At 54.0% G+C, this 23823-nt stretch overlaps 2 protein-coding genes across 3 annotated transcripts in view; one reads left to right on the top strand and one right to left on the bottom strand.

Annotated features, from left to right (window-relative positions):
• The window catches only part of HMGXB3 (HMG-box containing 3), a 63638-nt gene extending 61587 nt beyond the window's left edge, over positions 1-2051 (top strand). For both annotated transcript variants that reach the window (XM_055431490.2, XM_055431493.2), the window contains one exon: positions 769-2051. In XM_055431490.2, coding sequence (XP_055287465.2) covers positions 769-1236 — 468 coding nt within the window. In that variant the 3' untranslated portion in view covers positions 1237-2051. The remainder of the gene's footprint in view (positions 1-768) is intronic.
• A 148-nt stretch (positions 2052-2199) lies between these two features.
• CSF1R (colony stimulating factor 1 receptor) overlaps positions 2200-23823 on the bottom strand; it is a 32957-nt gene continuing 11333 nt past the window's right edge. The window contains exons 6-21 of the mRNA XM_055431496.2: positions 21389-21575; positions 18271-18386; positions 18018-18138; positions 17756-17943; positions 15995-16110; positions 9627-9753; positions 9386-9490; positions 8845-8955; positions 7997-8159; positions 6017-6108; positions 5821-5918; positions 5068-5190; positions 4886-4997; positions 4170-4269; positions 3205-3313; positions 2200-3114 (exon numbers count right to left, since the gene is read on the bottom strand). Coding sequence (XP_055287471.2) covers positions 2977-3114; positions 3205-3313; positions 4170-4269; positions 4886-4997; positions 5068-5190; positions 5821-5918; positions 6017-6108; positions 7997-8159; positions 8845-8955; positions 9386-9490; positions 9627-9753; positions 15995-16110; positions 17756-17943; positions 18018-18138; positions 18271-18386; positions 21389-21575 — 2006 coding nt within the window. The 3' untranslated portion in view covers positions 2200-2976. The remainder of the gene's footprint in view (positions 3115-3204; positions 3314-4169; positions 4270-4885; positions 4998-5067; positions 5191-5820; positions 5919-6016; positions 6109-7996; positions 8160-8844; positions 8956-9385; positions 9491-9626; positions 9754-15994; positions 16111-17755; positions 17944-18017; positions 18139-18270; positions 18387-21388; positions 21576-23823) is intronic.

The raw sequence follows: 23823 nt of genomic DNA, 5'->3' as shown, positions 1-23823 counted from the left end.
ACAGCATGTCATTTAGTGTACCCAGGGTGAACACACAGGTATCGTGGGGGTCAAAGGGATTATCTTGCAGATGAACCTGGGAATTTGCCACCCTCGAGGACACTGTGCACTAACATACTAAAGGCCCAGAGCAGGCCTGCTTTGGCTTTGCCTGAATCTGCTGCGTGGCATTCGTTGTGTTGTGATCTAGAGGCACAGCGGCTTAGAAAATGCTGACCTTATCAACCTCTTTCCTCTAATTGAAAGGGGAAAGTAAGGCCATGAGGGGGAAATGGACCGGTTGAGAGTCCCATAGCAGATTAATAGCAGAGCTTTGGCCTCTCTATCTTAGTGCATTGTCTCAGGCTTTGGTTCTTAGCACAGGCACATGCCCTTTGCTGGAAGAGACTGGTAGGAGGAAGGGGACATCATTGTCATCACTTGCCTTTTTCTTATTACTCCTTGGGCCTTACTCGCTCTGTGAGTTGGCGAGGGGCGTTGCAGAAGGACATCGGAATCTGGGGGCACCTGCCCTGCAGCCCAGGGCAGAATCGATTAGACATGGACAGAGCAGCTCTTGTAACCCGGTGTCTGCTGTGGGTGGTGGCACCGTTACTGTCCCCCTCATCATATGAGGAGACGGGGGCCCAGGGGAGGAGGAACAGGGACTCACCCCAGGAGAATGTGCCTGCCCTGTGGTGACGGAGGAGCCCACAGCTTTCACTCCCTCCTGCACACAGCTTGGACCTTAACCTCCCCTCTCATCACAGTGGTTTTTCTCCCTTCTAGAGTGTGTCCTGCCCAGAACTCCTGGACCAGCATTATGCAGTGGACATGACAGAGGCTGAGCACTCTGTCCAGCACCCGGTCACCAAGACTGCCACACGGCGCATCGTCCACGCAGGCACACAGCCCAGTCCTGGCGACCCCAGTGCTGGACACCACTCCTTGGCCCTGTGTCCTGAGTTGGCCCCCTATGCAGCCATCCTGGCCTCCTTTGCAGACAGCAAAGCAAACAGCGTCCGCCAGCGGCCTATCGCCTTCGACAACGCCACCCACTATTACCTCTACAACCGCCTGATGGACTTCCTCACCAGCCGTGAGATTGTCAACCGGCAGATCCACGACATTGTGCAGAGCTGCCAGCCTGGTGAGGTGGTCATCCGTGACACCCTCTACCGCCTTGGGGTTGCTCAGATCAAGACGGAGGCGGATGAGGACGGGGAGGAAGAGGATGGTGCCGCGGCCACAGAGTGAGCCAGGCGCCTGCCCAGGGACCACGTGTCCCAAGCCATATCAAGGCCCCTGCCCGAGGCACGTCCATCCAGGGGACAGCCTCTGGGGCTGGGACTGACCAAAGAGCTTCCATTTCCTGAGCTTGGTGGAGCCCGGGGTCCTTGGTTCTCAGCCTTCCAGAGGTCGGGAGAGGCGCCAGGACGCTCCCTACTAGACCCAGAGGCACACTTGGGTGGCACCGTGTGTCCACTAGACAGATGGAGAGGCTGAGAGAAGGTGGGGAGACTGCTGCTTCCCCGGGGCGCCTGCAGGTCGGGGTGGAGGCCCTGGCTGGGCCGAGGCTGCCCTTCCCTCCTGGGGATGCCGTTTCCCTCCCCTGCAGCCGGTTGCCTTTGCCTTGGCCTTCCTTAGCTCTGAGGGTCCCTGTGGGCTCTTGGCTCTCCCAGAGGCGGCGTGCTCTCCTGTTCTTCTGCACCCACACCTGGGGGCAGCTGAGCGGGTTGAAGGGGCGAGCCAGAGCTCCCTTCCAGGACTGTCCTCTGCCTCAAGCTGTGAGGACCCTTCCTCTCCTGGCCACTGCTGCTGCAGCTTCCTTCCTCCCCCAAAGAGGAAGTGGCCCATGAGCATGGCCAGACCCGGCGGCAGTAGGAAAACTCCCTTCTGTGAAGGGGAAGCAGACTGGGTCTAAAGGAAACAGCAGGACTGGCTCAAGTGCCCATGGTTTGCTTAGGGCATGTGTAACTGGCTGTGTTACTTAATTTATTGAGAGGAATGGGATAGATGGCTTTTTCCCCCCTCTCTCTTCCCCTGACCAGAATAAAGTTTATTAAATTATATGGTTTGGGTGCAACAGGAGTCAGTTCCAGTCTCATTGTGTGGGGTACAGTGTGGTTGGGCCCCAGAGGTGCTGGGGAGGGCCACCTACCGTGGAAGGACGGAGGGGGTCCTTGGAAGTCCACGGGGCACAAAGACGCAGAGGCCAGCGGTGTTAATGGGTTAGTTTAATGCCAACGGGACATTCCACAAGTGTGGCTGTTAGTGACCATGAGTCAGCCTGGAGCGGGTGCTGCGTGCTTGGTGTGGCCAGCCACACGGGTCCCCGGCCTTCCACCTCAGGGTGGTGGGGGCCAGACAGAACACTCCAGGCTTTTAGCTGCCACCTGGCTCTTTGCAGCAGTACCAGACCCAGGGCGGGGCGGGGCTGTGGAGAGAAGGCTTAGAGGCAGAGGGGGACAGTTAGGTTCTTCCAACGGGGCCAGCCTGCTCCCAGGGCCTGAGCACAAGCCTAAGCATCTGTCTGCTCTCATCAAGCCACTCAGCGGGTGTCCCTTCCATTCTGCCAAGGCCCAAGGAACCTTGGTTTCTCAGTGTTTGGGTAGCTCTTGGGCACTTCAGTCATGTCAGTCCATTGCCATTGAAACAGGAGGGATGGAAGGGAGGTGGTTCCCAGAAGTAGGAACCGGTTAAGAGTGAGCTGGGTGTTCTCCCAGTTGGCATAGTGAAGCTGAGGCCACAGCTTTTGAGAACTGGCGGGGTGGGGGTGGGGCTCAGCCCCAGTCCCCGACTGGCAGTGATGGCCCAGACCCTGGGAGTGGGGTTCTCGCCAACCTCCTATAGATCCCCCATTCCTGAGTTTCAGAGCTGGGCCAGGCTGTTGAGGGAAAAGGAGGGCAGAGTCTGTGTTCTCCCTGTGGTGCCCCATCCACGGAGTAGGTGGGAGCTTGGAGGCGGGGAGGGCAGTACTTCCCTGTGGTCCCCTCCTCAGCAGAACTGGTAGTTGTTGGGTTGCAGCAGGGGCTGGGCGATGTCGCCCTGCTCACAGCACGTCAGGTGCTCGCTGGAGCTCTCCTCCTCTGGCTCGCTGCTGCTGCTGCCACTGCTCGGCAGGTTGGTGTAGTCCTGGGTGCAGAGAGGCCAGGGGACGGTCAGTCCTGAAGGGTGAGGCTCAGCTTTAACCAAGCCACCCCCCGTGAGCCTGGCCCCACTCACCCGCTCTCTCCTGTCCACCTGAACCTGCTCCTGGAGGAGGGAGCAGATCTGCTGGAAGGTGGGTCTGCGTGTTGGCTCCAGGGCCCAGCAGGCCTGCATGATGCTGTATCTGAGACAGGAGAGGAAGCAGCAGCTTGTGGGCCTGGGAGTCATCACGTACGTGTGCGCACACGTACGTACACACACACACACTCCTGCCTGACAGAGGCCCTGCAACCAAGTCAGAAGTGAGCCCAGCACAAGACCAGGGCGAAGTCCTGGGTGTGCTTTGTCTCATCTTCCCAGTAACCCTGGGAAAGGCGGCTTTTTGTCAGAATGGGCCTGAAAATTGAGGAGAAAAGAAACTCAGGGATGCTACTTTGCCCAAGCTCTTGGCACCAAGGGGGCACCCTTGCTGCCTGCAGGTAGGTTTAAGCGGCTGCTTTGGTGGTAGTACTAAAGTGGATGAGGAGCTGGTTAATGGGCTGCGTGCATCCACCTTGGCAGGGAGCGCCTGGGTGGCACAGGGAGCAGCTGTGGGAAGACAGTGGCTGGAGAAAGACGCAGTGGGTGAGACGGGCCAGCAGGTCTGCGGAAGGGCTGTGGTGAGGGCAGGGAGCCAGTGAGCAGCTTGTGGTGGGCCTGCTGTAGGGAGGCGGTTAAGAGACTGCAGTGGCTGGTGGCTGTATTGAGCAAGAGGCTGGCCGCCAGGACAGAAGAAAAGAGAAGAGGCTTCTTGGGCTCATAATAGCAGAGTCCAAATCAAACATTCATCATCCATCTTGGGGCCAGTCCCTGTTAAGATCCCTCTTTGAGAATGTTCTTCATGCTACCTGGAAAACCCGTAGAAACCCTAAACTTGCTAAAAGGGGTCCACGTTAGTCCACTGTGCGCGAGAGGAAACCTGGCCCTAGAACACTGGACTGGAAAGACGGGCCACACACCTTTCCATCCATATCCACCAAACCCTGCGGTGCTTCACTTACATGTTCTTTGGGGCAAACGCAGGCTGGGCCATTTGGTATCCGTCCTTCACCAGCTTATAGAACTTGCTGTTCACCAGGATGCCAGGGTAGGGGTTGAGCCCTGCAAAAGGTAAGATCACGGAAAAGATGATGTTCAGTGCCCGTCATCCCCTTCTCCTGCACAGCTTGGTGGGGCTGGGTGTCAGGGCCCAGCTGGACATGGTAGTCAAACAGCAGCTCCCCTTAACAAGCGCTTCCTACAGGTGAGGCACCCGTAAGGTGTCCTGCTTATTATAGACTTCTAGGATGCAGAAAACCTTCGCCCAGGTCTCGTTACACTCGCAGAATTCAGCACAGGCTTTGGTCGGTGGAGGAGCACACTGACGGGCTGAGCCCAAGTACTTGTCTTGGTGCCCCTGAAATGGGTGCCCGGTCTTCAGGGACACGCACGTTTCAGACGACGAGGGGAAACGGCATTCAAGGAAGCAGCAACTGTCTGAGCAGACAGGTGAGGAAACAGCCTGGAGGGAGCGCTGTCGGGGTGGAGGGGCTTAGCCCACGTTGGGAGCCATGACACTTGGTTTTAAGATGTTTCCCCCAACCCTGCACCCTCAGCAGCCCTTGCTCCGCGCTGACCTCCAAGCATCCTGGGCCAGCATCCTCCAGGAGGTGCAGGTGCCATGGGTCGCCAAGCACCAGCCAGCCCCACGCTGAGCCTGAGCGGGCCAGCAGCTCACCGAGTGAGAAGATCTCCCAGAGCAGGATGCCGTAGGACCACACGTCGCTCTGAACAGTGTAGACGCAGTCGAAGATGCTCTCTGGCGCCATCCACTTCACGGGCAGGCGAGCCTGGCACAGCAGACCCCGGTCACCTTGGGCCCAGGGTCACCACCCCTCCCCAGCCTGGCCCAGCACTCACGTTGCCCTTGACAATGTAGTTGGAGTCATTCATGATGTCCCGAGCCAGACCGAAGTCCCCAATCTTGGCCACGTGGCCGCTGGTCAGCAGCACATTTCTGGCCGCCACGTCCCGATGGATGCACTGAGGGAAGGCACTGAAGGTCAGTCTTGGCGCCTCCGTGCTTGAGCCCAGGGTGCAGGAGCAGCAGCCAGGGCCCCAGAAGGCTTGGGGGATGATGCAGTGGCCATCATTTTTGCTCCTGTACCATGGCTCCAGTCCCTGCCTTCTACCATGACCCAAGTCGGAGAAAATGTCATGTGGTCAGACAAGCAGTGCTGAGAAACCGCCGTGACTGGCCCTCTGGCTGAGAGCAGCAGGAGCCGCCTCAGAAGCTCGGTGGTCTGCTTAGGCCTAGAAACGGCGCTCGAGCTGCTTACAGGACCAGCAGCTGCCACCCTCAGGGCTGGCCCTCCCCTAAGTATCTAAGCACATCGTAACCCTATCTTACCCTCAAGCCATCCTACGATTGCATCTGCCTTTATAGGTGTAGAAACCTAGGCCCGGAGAGGTTCGGTGGTTGCTCAAAGCCACACAGCAAGTGGCAGAGCCAGCATTCAAGCTCTGGACTCCCCGGTCCGTGCTGTGAGGAGCATGGCCCCCTTCACAAACTCCATTTTCTCTCCTGTGTCCTCACCCATCTAGCCTCAGGGGTTCAGCTGCCCCCACCCCCCTGGGTGACCACACAGAGCAACCCATTTTTCTGAGACTTACATTCTTGGAAGCAAGAAAGGCCATGCCCTGGGCCACCTGGCTCGAGAAGTGGAGCAGGTCACGCAGCTCCAGTGGCCGCCCGTCCTCCTTGTCCAGGTCTGGGGTGGGGAGAGGCATCAGGATGGCCCCGCTGGCCTCCCCGCCCCGCATTGGCCCAGCAGCCCCTGTCTCCCTTGGCCCTGGCGCCTCCTCGCACCTTGCTCAGAGAATGAGTCGTTGGACGAAGAAGTGGACACAGGTCTCATCTCCACGTAGGTGTCCACACCCTGGCTGGAGAAGCCGCTGTCCCTGCGGAGGACAGGGGCCCGTTATTTCTGCCGCTCAGCTCAGGCCTCACCCAGCCACTCAGCAGAGAGGAAGGGACCTGAGTCAACTTGGACTTCAGTTTCTGACCCACCCTCTTGAGTGATCAGTGACCTCTGCTTAGCCATCCAGTAAGGGAGCTTACAGCCTGTTCCATCTTTGGCAGCCCTGCCTGTTAGAAGGTTCTCCACTGTTCCTGATGCTAGTCTGCCCCAGGGCTGTTCCTCTTCCTGGTCGTTGCTCTGCCCTCAAGTGTCTCCCTCTTCCCTGGAACACCCCCAGCGGGGATTTGATCTTACCCCAGGGCCCCTTCTTTAAGTCCACTTGTCTGCACTGTGCCTCTCCCTTCTGGCTTCACCCTGGGAAGCTCCAGATACTCAGACCCCCTCAGACCAAAGACTGTAGAAACTAGGGACAAAACCTAGTCATTCCCACTTACCAGTTTCTCTAGGCAATTCTGGTGTGCAGCCAGAGTGGAGGCCTGATCTAGAGCTTCTTAAACTAATTCACGTGCGTGTGAATCATCTGGAGAATCTTACTTGAATGCAGATTCTGACTCTGCAAGTCTGGAGGGGCCTGAGACTGTACATTCCTAACAGCTCTCAGAAGACTGAGCTTGTGCTTTGGGCAGCTGTTAGGATTGAGAAGCACCTTCTAACATTTCAGCCAGACAGGAGCCTGGCCCTCTCACCTCCTGCCCACTACTGTGATGTTCCCAGAAAAACAATCCAGTGTTTTATTTATGGTCTGAGCATCGAAAAACTATTCCCTCCCTTGGTCTAGAAAGTACACTTCCATTAATGTAGCCTGGGATCCCATCAGCAGGATTGGTTCACATGCCCCTTGCTCTTGAAATCGTGAAAATGGAAGCTAACACTTGACTTCTGTTCTCATTTCAAGTTGATCTGGCCTAAGTTCCCAGCCTGCTGAGGCCCAGCATGAGCCACCCTCTCCAAAGAGTGTCAGAAACTCTGAAGAGGAAGCAGATCTTGCCAGCCCCCGTGCTCGAGGTCACTGGATAGAGTGACATGGTCTCCTTCCCCTTCTGCCTTCCCAGGCCGGGTAGCTGACAGTGGTAAAACAGGAGCTCAGGATATACCCTTCTCCTGATCCTGCTGCAGCTTCCAGCAGCCTGGTCTCGAGGCCTCACAGGCCCTGAGTCCAAGGCTTGGAGGAGAGCAGCATGACTTAGGTGAGCACTGGAAAAGGAGGCAGCAGCAGGGTCCAGCCAGGCTCTGCCTCTGCCCCTGACTCGTGTGTGACACACAACTGGCCACTTCCTCTCTGTGGTTCCCCATGTGGCTCTGTCCACCTGCCTCTGGGTGGCTTCCAGGAATCACAGCATTACAGAGCGAGAGAGCAGAGACTCTGAGAGGTTCAGCCTGGATGGCTTCTTGGGGAAACTGAGGCCCAAGTGGACCAAGGACCTGGCTACAGCTATGCTGTGATACCTTGTATAGGATGATACCTTCTCATCCAACAAGGAACAGACTCTATGCCACTTCCCCATGGCTACTCAAAATTGGGATGGGTGCTATGGGAGAAATAGGGCCATTATCTCCAAGACTTGCCCGTCTCTAGCTAGGGCCCTGAATGGATATTATACGCATGATAAAATGATTCATTAACAGCTGATTCCACCGGACTGAGAGCTGCCTATCTCTGCCCACTATACTCCTGGAACATAGTAGGGGCTCAGATATTCCTTGGATAATAGGAATAAGGAGACAAACTAAAGTGCCCACATAATACGGGTGGCTACTCCCCACAGCACGAAGGGGAAGGTGAAGACCACACAGCCACCCAACCCTGAGCTGACTTTGGGAATAGACACAGCCCCACCTCCCAGTCCCAGCCTTTGCCAGGATACTACCTGCGGATGTATTTCTTCTCCAAGTGGATGTTCTTGTAGCCGGTGCCTGCCTCGGGATCCTGGCCTGGACTCAGGCTGGGTCCCAGCATGGCCTCAGCCTTCCTTCGCAGAAAGTTGAGCAGGTCACCATAGCAACAGTACTCCGTGATGACCAGGACGGGGCCTAGAGCAGCCAAGAATGTGGGGTCAGTGCACCCTTAACCGCCACCCCACCTGGACAGGAATGTGGAAAGGGCAATAAGAACCCGGACTGTGACTCTGGAGCCCCGGGTTCTAATCCAGCCTGTCTGTAAGCAGCCCTCCATGCTTTCTGGGCCTCAGTGACCACATCTGTCTAGAGCAGTGGGCCCTCCAAACAACTAGCTGAAGAATTCTTTCTTCAAAGGAAAACTAAGGCAGTTCCATATAAGTCAAAGCTTCTATAGGAGAAGAGAATGAGGCGGACTGAATCTCAATGGATCCTGCGACCCTTCTGTGGGCCCTGCAGTGAGTGCCCAGCCTCTTTGAGTAGGGGCTTAAAGTTAGATTTGAAGGGCTTCACTCCAGACCAACAGCATTAGACTCCCTGGAGCGGGGCCCGGATATCTGCATTCTTTGCCCCTGTTCCAGATGACTCTGATGTCCATGCTTGCCTGAGAGCCACTGGTCAGAGCTCCCAGAACTGCCTGTCATCCACAAGCAGCTTCTGACCAGTCCAGGCATCTGGCCTAGGAATTCAAGGGGTGCCCAGACAAGGATCCTACCTTCACTTTGTGGGGATGGCAGGGGGAATATGGATGGAGTGAGGCTGCCCTGGGACCCTCAGACACCCAAGATCGTGGCCCCGCATGCCTGCCAGGGCCCCTCACCTCCGTGGGTACAGGCTCCCAGGAGGTTGACTATGTTCTCGTGCTGGCCCAGGTGGCTCATGATCTTCAGCTCTGACATGAGAGCTTCCTTCTCGTCAGCGTGCGCCGTGGCTGGGAGGTGGGGCCACAGAAAGGGCAGGGCATGGAGGGCCACACACAGGAGACAGGGAAGCGAAGCAGAGGGCACCCACAGCGCCCAAGACAATCAGAAACCGGAAGAGGTGACATACAGATGAGAGTTGTGGGGCGAGAGAGAGGCAAGGCGGCCTATCATTGAACTTGTTTGGGCCAAGCTGTAGCCAAGCCAGAGCCCAGGGTGGCCTCTCATCCCAGCCCCTTTGGGGTTCAGTCAGAAGCCCTTCCACACCCAGGAGTAAGAGGGAGCCTGGAGCTCACAAAGGAAACAGTGGCTTCACCCCTGATACCAAGTTCTGACAGGCTGAAAATGCAGGCGATGCCCTGTGACCACAGGATAGACCATCCCGATGGTGTCCACCACCTCCCACCCACTCCCCCAACCCCAAGCCCCTCCTGCACTCACACTTCAGCATCTTCACAGCCACCTTCATGACAGCATCTTCCTTGCCCAGACCAAAAGCTGTGGCCTCTACCACCTTCCCGAAGGCACCAGCTCCGAGGGTCTTGCCTGCCACAGACACACACACAGCCTCCTTAGGTCCTGGGGTGCCAAAGGGGCCTCTCTCTAAGGGCCCACAGGCTCCCCACCACCCACGCCGGCCCTGTGACAGCAGGGCGTGGTGGGTGCAGAGACCCCGGCTCACCAAACTGCAGGTTGTTCCGGGGGAACTCCCACTTCTCATTGTAGGGCAGCTGGGTGGGGTCGATGAAGGTGTAGCTGTTGCCCACATAGCTCTCGATGATCTTCCAGCGCACCTGGTACTTGGGCTTCTGTTGAGGGGTGGGGGTGGGGATGGCGAGGAAGGGTCAGCTGGGCCTGCCAGGTAAGTCTGGGATATCATCCCGACCCAGGAGGACAGGGGCTGGCTCCCACCGCACAGCGCAAGGAGGTGGGTGTGCGGCCTGCGATTTGGTGAGAGGGGCTGTGTCACCCCACGCCTATGCCACCGAGAGCTCAGTCCCTGTCTGGCTTGGCCTTACCAAGGGACCATCCATTCTCCAAGCCTTGATTTCCCTAACTGTATACTGAAAGATTTAGGACCACGCCTGAGGGTCTTGACAGGTCTGATAATTTGGTAATTCCTGAGCTAGGAGAGAGGGTGAAACTATACGTCCATTCACACATCCACCCTCCCATCCAAGTATCAGCTATTTTATTTTCACTTGTGGCGAGATACACATAACAAGATTCACCAAGTCAACCATTTCTCAGCATACTGCTCGGCGGTGTTACGGACTTTCACACTGTTGTGCAGCCAATCTCCAGAACTCTTTCCATCTTGAAAAACTGAAACTCTGTGCTCACTAAACAACAGCTCCCCGTTCCCACCTCCCCCTTATCTCATGCATCTGACCGTTCCAGGTACCTGATGCAATTGGAATCATGCAGAATCTGTCCCTTTATGACTGTCTCACTCAGCATGATATCTTCAAGGTTCACCTATGTTGTTGCCTATATCAATATCTCCTCCCCTTTTAAGGCTGAGTAAGGCTGGAGGAAGCACAAGCTGGAATCAAGATTGCCAGGAGAAATATCAATAAACCTCAGATATGCAGATGACACCACCCTTATGGCAGAAAGTGAAGAACCAAAGAGCCTCTTGATGAAAGTGAAAGAGGAGAGTGAAAAAGTTGGCTTAAAGCTCAACATTCAGAAAACTAAGATCATGGCATCGGGTCCCATCACTTCATGGCAAATAGATGGCAAAACAGTGGAAACAATGGCTGACTTTATTTTTCTGGGCTCCAAAATCACTCCAGATGGTGATTGCAGCCATGAAATTAAGAGACGCTTACTCCTTAGAAGGAAAGTTATGACCAACCTAGATAGCATATTGAAAAGCAGAGACATTATTTTGTCAACAAAGTCCATCTAGTCAAGGCTATGGTTTTTCCAGTAGTCATGTATGGATGTGAGATTTGGACTCTCACATAAAAAAAGAAAAGCTGAATGCTGAAGAATTGATGTTTTTGCACTGTGGTGCTGGAGAAGACTCGAGAGTCCCTTGGACTGCAAGGAGATCCAACCAGTCCATCCTAAAGGAGATCAGTCCTGGATGTTCATTGGGGGGACTGATGCTGAAGCTAAAACTCCAATACTTTGGCCACCTGATGCAAAGAGCTGACTCATTGGAAAAGACCCTGATGCTGGGAAAGGTTGAGGGCAGGAGAAGGGGACGACAGAGGATGAGATGGTTGGATGGCATCATTGACTCAATGGACATGGGTTAGGGTGGACTCTGGGAGTTGGTGATGGACAGGGAGGCCTGGCGTGCTGCGGTTCATGGGGTCGCAAAGAGACATGACTGAGCGACTGAACTCAACTAAGGCTGAGTATTACTTCCATCTAAATATTTCACTGAGCACCTATTTGTTTCAGGCATCAATGATTCAGAGTTGAACAAAACAGAGTTCCTGTCCCCTAGAGTCTGCATTCTAGTGGATAAGACAGGCATTCCACTCAAATACATACATACATAGGACTACAAATACAAAATGTAGAAAAATGTACATGTTCAGATGGCTCAATGGAGACAGTAAAGCAGGGCAAGAAGACAGAGGGGGCTGGGGACAAGAGAAGACAAGTCGGGGAGGGCCCCCGGGGAGGCGAGAGGGTGCTGACCAGGGGAGCAGCAGGGGACAGAGGCGTGGAGGTGGCAAAGGTCCTGGAGAGGCCGAGAGACCGGAGCTGCCATGTGGCTGGAGGCAGGCGGGCACAGTTCTGAAGGCAGGAGAGTCTTGAGGGCTGCCAGTCACTGAGTGAATTCTCTCAGTGCCAGGAGAAACCTCCCAGGCTCAATGCAGGTGAGTGACGCGTCAGACTTCACAGTTACAGGCCAGGTGGAGCGAGCCCGCGCACTCGGGCTCTCCAGGCTGCTCCAACCAGCCGGCCAGTGGCAGACCCTGAGCTGCGGGGAGTGGCTGCCGCTCTTTCCTGCCCAGGGTGGCAGCTGCATGGGGGCATGATGCCAGGGGGTGACCACGAGAACTGCTGATGGAAGACAGAGTTTAGGTGGAAAGTGGAAGCTGGGGTGGGGCGCTGGAGAACACCGAGGCCTCGGGTCAGCAATCCAACTCTCTTTCCGGTCACTCGTGGGGTATGGAGGCCAGCTGGGCTGTGTTGTTTAGCAGCTGGGCTCCTCCATGTGACACCCTCCTCGAGGTCGGGGGAGCTCAAGTGGGTGCTGGGAGGCGGGTGGCTTGTGTCTCCCAGGTAGCCATCAGGAAGAACATCCAGATGGTAGTTTGGAGGGAAAGACTGGAGTCAGACATAAGGAAGAACTTCCAGATTCTTATTCAGAACAAGAGACAACGGGTGAATGTCAGGACAGCCATGGTAGAGTTATAGCAGATAGTCTGAAATGGGACAGGAAGATTTCCTGAGTGTCAGAGGATTCAAACCCTGCCTGTGGCCGCCTTTCCAACCCAAAGGACAGAGACAGCACCAGGAAGGATTCCTTTTCCTCTCCAGGAGCCACTGCGATGAAGGCTATCTTTTCCTCCTTGCCACTTCTCCTTCCTCTGGCCCTGCAGCTGGGCCTGAGTCAGCCCCCTCCCCCACTCCACCCCCAGCCGGGCAGGGGAGAGTGGGGAAGGGGAGGGCGATCAAGGCAAGCCAGGTTGTCTGGCTGGGACTTCAGCCTCTGAATCCCAGACCTGATTGCTGGAGGACACCACTCTCTCCTGCCTATCTCAGGCGCCCCCACCCCTCTTCTTGGAAGGTGGCCTCCAGTTCTGCCCAGCCTCTGTCACGCCTACACGTGGCTCCCCCTGTGGAGCTCCAGCCCAGAGAGGCCTCTCCTCTGGGTGGCCTCAGAATAGAATGCTGTCAGTGCGTGGCCTGCGGAGCACTTCCTGTGAGTGGGCACTGGGCTCCACACTCAACGTGCGTCATCTCACTTATTCCTTGTAGCGGGCCCTGGCCACTTCCCCTTGCCGACCGAGGTGGGCATGGAATCATCAAAGTCCCCATGCAGACCTGCTGTCTGGGTGGGAGGATGCTTTCTGTCTCGGGAAGGGGAAGATCTGAACAGTTCTCACCAGAAATCTTAGGGACCCTCCTGTGCATCCCCCCTTTATGCCCCCCATTCCCGAGAATGCTAGCCTCTCCACTGCCCCTCCCACCATCCCCTTCCCTCCTCCCCATCACTGTCATCCTTTCTTCCGCATGTCCCTCCTGCTTCTAGCCTGCTGACTCCTGCCCTTTTCTCTTCCCCCTCAGCCCCCCCTTGTGGTCTTTCTGGGGGCCAGAAAGGTGATGACTCAGCCCTGGGACAGAGCAACCCTTCCCCCGACTGGGGCCACCCTCCCCTCAGGCCTGGGTAGTGAGGACAAGCCAGGCTGGCTCCCCAGGGAAGGGGCAAGGCTCAGAACCCCAAGGGGCAAAGCAAAGGGCACTTGGACGGTAAGCCCTTGGGCATGGCCATCACATCAGGGTATGGCCATTCTGACCCCTGGGATGCCCTCCTTCTCTTGGCCTTGGGTGGGCTCAGGGGCCAGTTCAATTTCCTAAATGGGATAAGAGATGCCTGGGAGTACACATTCCAAAAATGGTCCCTTGAAGAGAAGGTAGAGTGTCCCCAAACAACAACTGACCAAGGGGGCCGGGCAGTCCAAGGCAGGGCTGGAGGGGGAACTGGGCTCTTCTCTGGAATCTCTGCAGGGCTGGGGAGGCAGCTCAGTGGGACACAGGGAGGCAGCTTTCAGCTCCATATAAGGAAGAACTTTGCAACAGAGCTGCTCAGAGAAGGAACAGGAGGCCACGAGAGTGACTGAAGTCCTATCCCCCTGGAGGTGGGCGAGCAGTGCCCGACAACCACTTTGGGCGTGTAGTCAAGGAGATGCCCAACCTCAGACAGCTCTCCAATCCCAAATGCGTGAGCAAATTTAGGTTCCCCAGCCAACTTCCTCCTGGGCCCGGCGTGTTCAGTGTCCATTCTGAGTGCTGTCCAAGCCCAGGATCTTGCTGAGTGTTCCACAGTCTGCAGTCTACCAGTCAAGGTCGCATGGCCAGTATCAGAGGTGGACCCAGATCCCTGAAGACTTGACCTGGGGCCCTGGATTCTGGAGTCTGCACTCGGAGCTGCCTCCTCATGCTGGGTGCTGATTTAAGCACCGAGCACCCTGTGCACCTCTGGGGCACCTCCCAACACAGCGTCTGTCTACTCCAAGTCCCCTGCTGCTGCTAAGTCACTTCAGTCATGTCCGACTCTGTGTGACCCCATAGACGGCAGCCCACCAGGCTCCCCCACCCCTGGGATTCTCCAGGCAAGAACACTGAACCCTCAAGGCAGGTACGGGGGAGAAAAGGCAGCAAAGGGGCTCACAGGTGGGCTATTCGTTTGTAACTCACTTCATTCTTTTCACATATCCTGAACCTTCAGGATGGGGTCCAGACCTCCAACGTGCCTCCACCTACAGCCTCTGCCAGGCACCAGTATTTCTGGGACTGCCCATGGTCTTCCCCACTCTGTGCACACTGCCCTCTCCCCAGAGACACCCTTGCCCTGAATCTCCTCTTCCCCTGGCTGCCTGCCCCATCCTCTATGGCCAGTCTCACCCACGCCAGGCCACCTCCTCCAAGCAGACTCCTTTCCCTGCCAGCCAGAAACCATCCCTCCACTTCTGGCCTCCCGCAGCCTTCTGGCCTGGTCCTGTCAGTGCCCACGCGCACTGGAAATGGTCTTTCATATAAACAGGCAGTGAGGCTAAATGGTGGAGACCGTGGGCTCTGGGGTAGGAAGCAACTAGGATTCTTGAGCAGGTCCTTCAACCTTGCTAAGCCCATTTCCTTACTGTAGAATGCTGACTGCTCTAGTCCCTGCCTCCAGATTGTCATGGAGTCAATAAGATGACTTCATGGTTTGCAAAATGGTTTAGAAAATGACTGTTTCAAAACCAACCTCTGCCACTGGCAGAGGGCATCTGTAGACTAGGGCATCTGTCTCAACCTCTTGAAACCTCAGCTTCCAACTCTGTAAAATGGGGTTAGCGATACTACCCACATGCCTTGGTTGCTGAGGGCAGTAAATGAGAGGATAAGGCAACACATGTCACGAAAATGCCCCTAAAATCACTGCTCAAGCACTGAGCACTCAAAGTGACAGGCAGGGTATGAAACATCAAAGTGCAATTAACAGCAGACTGGATTCGTAATAATATTAAATAATGAACAGGAGGGGCTTCCCAGGTGGTGCTAGTGGTAAAGAACTCGCCTGCCAATGGAGGAGACATAAGAGACCTGGGTCAGATCCCTAGGTTTGGACGATCCCCTGGAGGAGGGCATGGCAACCGACTCCAGTATTCTTGCCTGGAGAATCCCATGGACAGAGGAGCCTGGCGGGCTATAGACCATAGGGTTGCAGAGTCAGATACAATTGAAGCAACTTAGCACGCACAATGAAGAGGATGGGGACTTCTCTGGCAGTCCAGTGGATAAGAATCCACCTTCCAGTGCAGGGGACACGGGTTCGATCCCTAGGTGGGGAACTAAGATCCCACATGCCGCGGAGCAACTCAGCATGCGTATGAAAAGAGAAAGCCCATGCACCTCAACTAGAGAAGCCTGTGCGTATCCAAAGAGCCAAAACAGCCACATCAATATTTTTAAAAAATAATGAAGAGGATGATGACAGTCAGGCCTTCCCTCCACTAACTCACCTGCCACCTGACAGAGACACAGGCCTGGCCCCTGGGGCCCTTCTTGTGCCCCTGGAAGCCCCAGCTGGGAGAGGATCCTACCTTCACCCTCTCCCCAACTCCCAGGGCTCTCCTGGTAGCATCTTATCTTTCCTCTGTAATCCGCGCCCTCACTTTCATGGTCGCAGCCATTTCCGGTACTAGACAGTGAAGCCTAGGAGAGCAGAACCCCAGAGGCTTGAATCTTGACTCAGACAGCCACTCACACTAACATACAGCAGGCGCCCACTAGAGAGCTCTTGTCGGTGAATGACTGGCTGATGGGTGAGTGGTTATGCCGGGTGGATCCGCACGACCTGGCGGTCAGGCTCACCTGCTTGTACTTGTAGAAAAGCAGCAGGAGCAGCAGCAGCAGCAAGGCCATGATGGACACGCAGGCCGCCAGCACTGGTGTGAAGAGGGGCTCATCGGGGGGCTGCGTGGAGGCTCCTGCAGGAAGGGGCAGGGCAGGGGAGTGAGCCGCCCAAAGGGACCTTTGAGACCCCGTGCCCCCCTGGAACAGGCCAGTGGCCTGGAACACAGTAGGTGCCCCCCAAATTCTTGTTGATTGAACAAGGTGTCCTCTCGGTAGGAAGCCTGCAGACCCTCCCCCAGCCAGGGGCAAGGAGGACCTCCCCTTCCAGCCCTGGTCATTCCCAGCTCTAAACCCTGCCCCCCAAAAATAAATAAATAAATAAACCCTGCCCAGACTCACAGCCTCTGCAGCCGGGGGAGCCCCTCAGATCACGCAACCCACCCCCTGCCTGTGTAAGAAGCCTCTGGGACTCAGCCATGACTTGAACCCTCCCCCAATGTGGAGGCTCATTACCTACACCTCTGGCCAACTTGGACGGAGAGATCTTCTAGAGGTTGGACTGAAATCTGCCTCCCCAGGAGGTCCCTGCGGCGCCTCTGAGTGCCCTCTGGGACCACACGGCCCTCCAAGAGTCTGAAAGCCAGGCTAATGGGCCCAGGTCTCCTCTTCCCACATCAGTAGCCCCAGTTCCCTTGATGTGTTGGGAAGGACCTAATTTCCACCCCCTGGCCAGATCAGCAGCATGAATCGGAGACTCAGCCTCACTTCTACCTCTTATGAGGTGTGAGAGCGAACCTGTGACTTCTCCCGAAGCCTCAGGTTCATCATGCCCCAAGAGGGAAGGCAGACTGTATGAAAGCAGCTTCCTGGGGCTGGGCGAGTGCACTGAAATAACGTCTGCAAGGGGCTGAGCACTATGCCTGGTGCAGTGGAAGCCTTCAGCAAAATGTTGGCTTTCTTATTTGTAATGTAGGACCACCAGCTTGAGACTCAGCCACCAGGGCAGCGGCATGTGGAACTGGGACTCTGAGGCTAGGGCACCAGGAGCCCCCTTGGAGCCAGGCGGAGGCCCCCAGTCTGTCCTCTTGGGCCTGGCACACAGTGGGTGCCAAACCTGCTTTTCAGAGGCCTGAGGGTGCTGTAGCCCTGTTCAGTCTTGGGCCTCTCAGAATCAGAGAACTCACCCACATGCAGGCTTTGTGCAATGCAGAGAGGGATGAGTCTTCCTCCAGACAATGCTGCTGCGCCAGTTGCCCCCCACCCCCACAACACAGCGGCCCCGGGTGGATAGGACTGTGCCTCTGACGGAAGGGAGTCTGGGAAGGATGGAAAACGCCAGCAAGGCTGGCCCTGGGTTGGGGGCCTGTGTTCATTAGTTGGGGGCCTGTGTTCATTACTCGCCTGTCCCCGTCACCAGACTCTAAGCCCAGGGGAGGCCCTGCTCCCCTGTGAGTCTCAAATACACACCTGTGAACTAATGAGTCAGCTCAAGAGCAGAGGGGCCAGAATAGGCCGCCGCTGCTTCAGGCTGCTTTCTGTCTAGACCTCTGCCTCCCCTATGCCCTCCTCCCCCCACAACTTCCAGCCCTCTGGGGTCTAGACTGCCCATCTTGCTGCCTATGGTCACAAGAGGCCTAGAGTCGCACACGGAGAGCTAGAACTCGGTATGTCTGGGATCCGCTTGACGCTGAACTCTGGCCCTTGGCTCCCAGGAGTGGGTGGGGGTAGCTCCCCGGGCCCCCCTCCTGTTGCAGCCTGGAGCAGGGGTCCAAGGCTCACCTACAGAGATGGGCCCCAAGGCCCCGGAGGTGTTCCCCATGCTGTTCTGGGCCCTGCACTCGTACGTCCTGTTGTGTTCCAAGGTCCCAGGGGTCAGCAGACTCTGGACAGTCACCTTGTGGAAAGGCTCCTGGTGCAGGACATCAGGGTTTGGCTCCTCCAGGACCAGCACGTGGGTCTTATCACATCTGGGAAGCGCAGAATGTGGTCAGAGCTTTGGGGTGCCCAGCCTTGAGCCCAGGTGAGGAGGGGAGTCACTTACCTATTGGTGTGGCTGCTGCACTGCACCCACGTCACATTGGGCCGGGGGTACCCCGAGGCTTCACAGAGCAGGGCTTTAGAGCCATTGGTGAGGGTCCACGTGACTTCTACCTCCGGGGGGTCTGAGGTAGAGAGGGCCTGAGTCTCCTCGCCTGACCACCCACCCTGAGCCTTCTCTGTCCCAGCCCAGCCTCCCCCAGCTCGTCTATCTCGGCCACTCCAGGGACCCTGTGTCCCCAAGCCCTTATACTCACATAGAAGGGTGAGTTCAAAGGTCAGGGTATCCTCGCCTCTGGCATTTCTAGCCTGAAAGGAGTAGAGGCCGGCCTCGGAGGGCTTCAGGCGAGGCAGGGTGAGCTTGGAGGTGTATCTGTGTGGGAGGAGCAGGCCGTCTGGGGTGAGGACAGAGGGTTCCCACAACCACCTTAGCAGGGGTGGTTTTATTTTTGGTCAAGGGTCTGGGGCACGAAGGCCTTGGCTGAGCCAGGTGCCCGGGCTGGGTCCACTGAGACATGGAAAAACCACCAACCCAATTTCCTTAATTGCCTCTCTCATCCGCAAAGCACTGTGGTTCTGAGGTTTAGTGGAGGCAGCGCCTGTAAAGTGCCAGTGCTGGGAGGCACCTCACAAGCCTCACTGAATGCATCTACTTTCACCACCATCGCTGGGCTAAACAGTCCTCACTGGAAACGCCAGTACGTGGTCAGCTTCTATCCCCAAAGCGCCAGCCCTGCCAGGAGGGGCATTGAGAGGGCAGGGAGGCAGGATGTGGCCATGGGGCTCCAGAGACCAGGGCTCAAGTCCTTGTATCACCGTTTCGCAGCTGTGTGGCCTTAAGCAAGGATACTTAACCTTTCCGTTCCTTTGCTTCTTTTTCTGTGAGCACTGCTGCTGCTGCTGCTAAGTCACTTCAGTCGTGTCCGACTCTGTGTGACCCCATAGACGGAAGCCCACCAGGCTCCCCCATCCCTGGGATTCTCCAGGCAAGAACACTGGAGTGGGTTGCCATTTCCTTCTCCAATGTGTGAAAGTGGAAAGTGAAAAGTGAAAGTGAAGTCGCTCAGTCGTGTCCGACCCTTAGCAACCCCACGGACTGCAGCCTACCAGGCTCCTCCATCCATGGGATTTTCTAGGCAATAGTACTGGAGTGGCTTGCCATTGCCTTCTCCGTCTGTGAGCACTAGGGATCTGTATTCAGAGAGCCTGACTCATTGCAGACACTTGCCCCTTCATTGGAAAATATCTGCAGCCATTACTAGACTAAAACCCACAATATTTACTCAAGCCTTGGCATATAGAACCCCTCTACATGTGTCAATTCTTGAGATAACTAATACCTACTTCTTAAACTGAAAGAATCTAACTTTTTGCATGAGTCAAAAGCACCATAATGAACACACCTATCACATGGGCTCAGTTTGGTGCCCTGTGCTGAAAGGCCCCAGATTCCCGAGTTCAAGGGCACCTCTCTGGTTCCTTTCCACAGTGTCCCTGTTGCTTACAGACCCCTGAAACCTATCCACAGATCAACCTCCTTCCAGGTGTCTGCAGACTCAAGTTCAGAACTTCTCCTTTAGACTAGAGGAAGTTAGAAATCCTGGCTGGAAAGGACAAGAAAGGAACTAGGAAGAAGAAGATGAGGACAAGGGAACATCTTTGTTGATTCTGTTGATCAACAAAGAAGAATCCAGGAATCAAAGAAGTTTGGGCTTCCAAAGCTAGAAAGAGAACTCCAGAGAGTTTGGGAGTTGGAAGATGTCCAGGGATTATCTACCACAGAGATGGCAAACAGGTCTCCTCTCATGAGCCAATTATGATGGAAATACAGCCTGAAGACTGTATTGAGAAGGACACTGAGGCTGCATTTAGACATTGCAGGAAATGGTTCAAAACTGAATTAGGGCTATTCATCACAGTTGTGGGAGAAGATGTGATTGAATGTGATCCACATTTTTGCTGTCTTTAATGGAGCTGTACTCTCTCATTCAAATGGTAGAGGAATAGATAAAGAAGATGTGGTATGTATATACAATGGAATATTACTTAGCCATAAAAGGAAATGAAATTTGGTAATTTTAGAGATGTGGCTGGACCTAGGGACCGTCATAGAGGGTGAAGTTAGAAAAATAAGTATCGTATGTTAACACATACATGTGGAATCTGAAAAAATTGGTATAGATGAGCTTATTCATAAAGCAGAAATAGAGACAGACCTAGAGAACAAACATGGATATCAGTGGGGAAAAGGGAGACGGGATGAACTGGGGGATTGGGATTGACATATATACACGATTGACACTATGTATAAAATAGGTAATTAATGAGAGCCTACTGTATAGCACAGGGAACTCTACTCAATGCTCTGTGGTCATGACCTGATGGGAAAGAAGTCCAAAAAAGAGGGGTATGTGTATCCAGATAGATGATTCACTTTGCTGTGCAGCAGAAGCTAACACCACACTGTAGAGTGACTATGGACTGGGGTGTGTACACGCTCAGTCATGTCCAGCTCCTTGTGACCCCAGGGACTGTAGCCTGCCAGGCTCCTCTGCCCATAGCATTTTCCAGGGAAGAACACTGGAGTGGGTTGCTGTTTCCTTACTCCAGGAACAATTTTAGAAATAGAAGAGGGTAGAGAAATGATTATTTCCACACTTGTTAATAACAGTGTTCTTCCTCAGGGAAACTCTCTTGTTTAGAAACGACCTGGTTAGGTCACTTTGGACAGGAAAGTAAGACCCTGAGAAGAGAGTCCGCAGGTGACAAAAAGACATTTCTAAAATGCTGTGCATGTAGTGGAGGGTGGGGGCGTGCACAGGCAGACAGACCTTTATAAGAAGAGTTTTGATCCAGTGGAGAAGAGTAGCTGGTGAGAAATTCTCAGGGGTGGATGGCCACAGGTTTTTAAAGAACTTTCGATGTATCTGTGACTGAGAGATACTAATTCCCTCTAGTACCCCAAACCTGTGTGTGTGGCGCTAGATACCTCATGCAATTGCCATCAGGAGTGTGACTCTAAGTGGAAATCATGGGGATGGTCTTCTGCATTTGGATTAGTCACAAAAGAGGAGAGTGAATAAGCTCAGGAGACCTTGGGTGACTGTCAGAATGCACACACCCAAGAAATGGTAGAATTCTTGAGGACGTTGTTTAATTTCCCAAGGATACAGCAAAAGGGTACACTGATTTCATCTACATCTCAAACAGATGACTAATGTTGAGGCTGTACATAGTCAAGAAAACTGAGACCTCAAAATGGGAAAGGACTCAGCCCCTAGTCAAGGTTGAGATGGGACCCAAGTGTGCGGACTCTCAGTTAAAGTGTTCTCTGTCTGGCTGTGGGCCATGCAGATGGCAGCTAGTGGGTGGTACCTGTATGTGTCGTTGGTGGTCACAAAGTTGAGCTTGGGCTGGGAGCCAAAGAAGGGACCCTCATAGGTCCAGTTGAAACTCTGCAGGCTTGGGTAGGCCTCCACCTTGACTCTGAGTTCGAGCTTCTCACCCACAGCCACCTCTTGGAGGAGGTTCTGCTCAGAGGTTAAGTTCAAGTAGGCCCTGTCTGGAAAGCAGAATGCACAGCAATCTGGCATGAGTGGGAAGATGTCCATCTTGTGCGTTCATTTGGTGATCCACCTGTGGATAAAGTCTTTCAGCTGGACCCTCCCCGAGTACCTAGCACGTGCCAGTCACACAGACCCAACCTGGAACCAAATCTTGCCCTCTCTCATCTTTTTCCCACCACTCCCGCCCCTCTCAAAAGCTCGGGGCTTTAAACTCTTCTTATCTCCAAGCTCCCAAAAGAACCTGGGCAGATTCCTATCCTCCTTGGCACCTCTGCCTCTTTGTTTATATAATAAAGGGATTAATAGAATAAATCTATCTTGTTATAACTGTATAAAATGTTTTCTAGCAGCTAGAAATGTCCCCTTTTCTGGTGGTAGTTTATATTTCCCCTTTTTCTGGTAGAAGTTTAATCAATGCAACTTCCATATGCAGATCGAAAGTGGGCATGTGACCCAGGCCAGCCAATCAGGGTAATCTGTGCCCTTTGGATCGTGATTGGTTGGGGGTAGGAAGGAATGAGTGAGTCCATGACACTCATTCCCATGGTTTCTGTTGGAACTGGAGGAAAGGAGAAGCTTTCATCCCACTGGGGTTTCCCAGCTTGGTGCTGCCCCACAAGAAAAATATAGACCCGAGGGTTGGAAAACAATAGATTCTCGTCCATATCTGAACATCAAAATCCAACTGTCCTGGAAGCTCATAACCATGTTCTGTTTTGCTTTAGCTATAAGGCCAATACAATCCTCTTTTGGTGAGGTCAGTTCGAGTTGAATCCTGCTACCTGTACCTGAAAGATTCTTGACTGGTTCCTTCTAATTAAATGTTGCATGAATTAAAATCAAGCTGCTCTGACTGAATCGCAGGCAAAGGAGAGGTACCTCCACCCACAGACCCTCCATGCCATTCATGGATGCCTCTGAAATGCCTTCTTAAAACCCCAAGGCTTTGTAAAAGTCCCTGGACTGGATCATCTCTCAGGGCTCCTTTCCTTACTCAGGTCTATGAAATCTAACATTCACTCCTCTCCCCTGTGATGTTCCTGCTCAAAGAGCCCACTCTGGTTCCCCATTACCTCACTATTCAGCCTGGCAGTCAAGGCTCTTCTCAATTAGGTCTTCCTGTGCCCATCTAGCCGTGGCCCCTCTTCCTACACACATGCGCGCGCACACACAATTCTCCACCCCTCGTGGTGTTCTCATATCCCCAGAACACCCCACAGCCAATCTGGGCTCTTAGCTCAAGTCATTTCCTCCACCAGGAACCCCATATGCTTCCTTTCTTCTGTTTAGATCCTTCTCATTCTCTAAGACTCCCCCGTCAGGGAGACTCCACCCATCACTCCAGGCTAAAGGAGTGCTCCCTCCTCTGGATTCACTTTGCTTTTTTTTAAAAAACTGAGCTATAGTTGATGTATAATATTTGATAAGTTTCAGCTATCCAACATAGTGATTCACAATTTTTAAAAGTTATATTCCACTTAAAGTTGTTAAAAATTATTAACTCTGTTTCCTGTGTTGTATAACGCATCCTTGTAGCTTATTTATTTTATACATAAAAGTTTCTACCTCTTAATCCCCTTCTGCTATATGGCTCCTCCCACCTTCCCTCTCCCCACTGTGAGTCAGACTCTTTTTTGTTATATTCATTAGTTTGTGGTATTTTAAATTTAATTTATTTATATTTAAAGTTTTACTTATTTTAACTTTTTGGTTGCATCCTGCAGTGTGTGGGATCTTAGTTCCCCAACCAAGGATTGAACCCACAGCCCCTGTATTGGAAGGTGGAATTTTAACCACTGGACAAGAACGGAAGTCCCTTTGTGGTATTTTTAAGATTTCACGTATAAGCAATATCATATAGTACTTGTCTTTCTCTGTCTGATTTATTTCACTTAGCAGAATACCCACTGCAGCCCTTTGAGATTGTACAGCCATTAGGTACCACATCTATACTACTTCGGGCTTTCCTCATAGCTCAGTTGGTAAAGAATCTGCCAGCAGTGCAGGAGACCCGGGTTCAGAAGACCCCCTGGAGAAGGAAATGGCAACCCACTCCAGTATTCTTGCCTAGAGAATCCCATGGACTACAGTCCATGGGGTCGCACAAGTCGGACACGACTTAGCGACTAAACCACCACCACCACACTACTTCATGCATCTGGTCCTCCCTTTAGGCAGCTGTCTTCTGTCTCCAAGCTTGTGAGTTTTGAGGGCAAGGCTGTTTTCTTCTCTCTGTCTCCCTTA

The sequence above is a fragment of the Moschus berezovskii genome, chromosome 8, assembly GCF_049115385.1.
Source record: "Moschus berezovskii isolate FMDL1 chromosome 8, NW_MosBer_1.0, whole genome shotgun sequence".
Taxonomy (NCBI): Eukaryota; Metazoa; Chordata; class Mammalia; order Artiodactyla; family Moschidae; genus Moschus; species Moschus berezovskii.
Note: the sequence above shows the minus strand (reverse complement) of the source record. Positions and strands in the feature narration are given on the sequence as shown.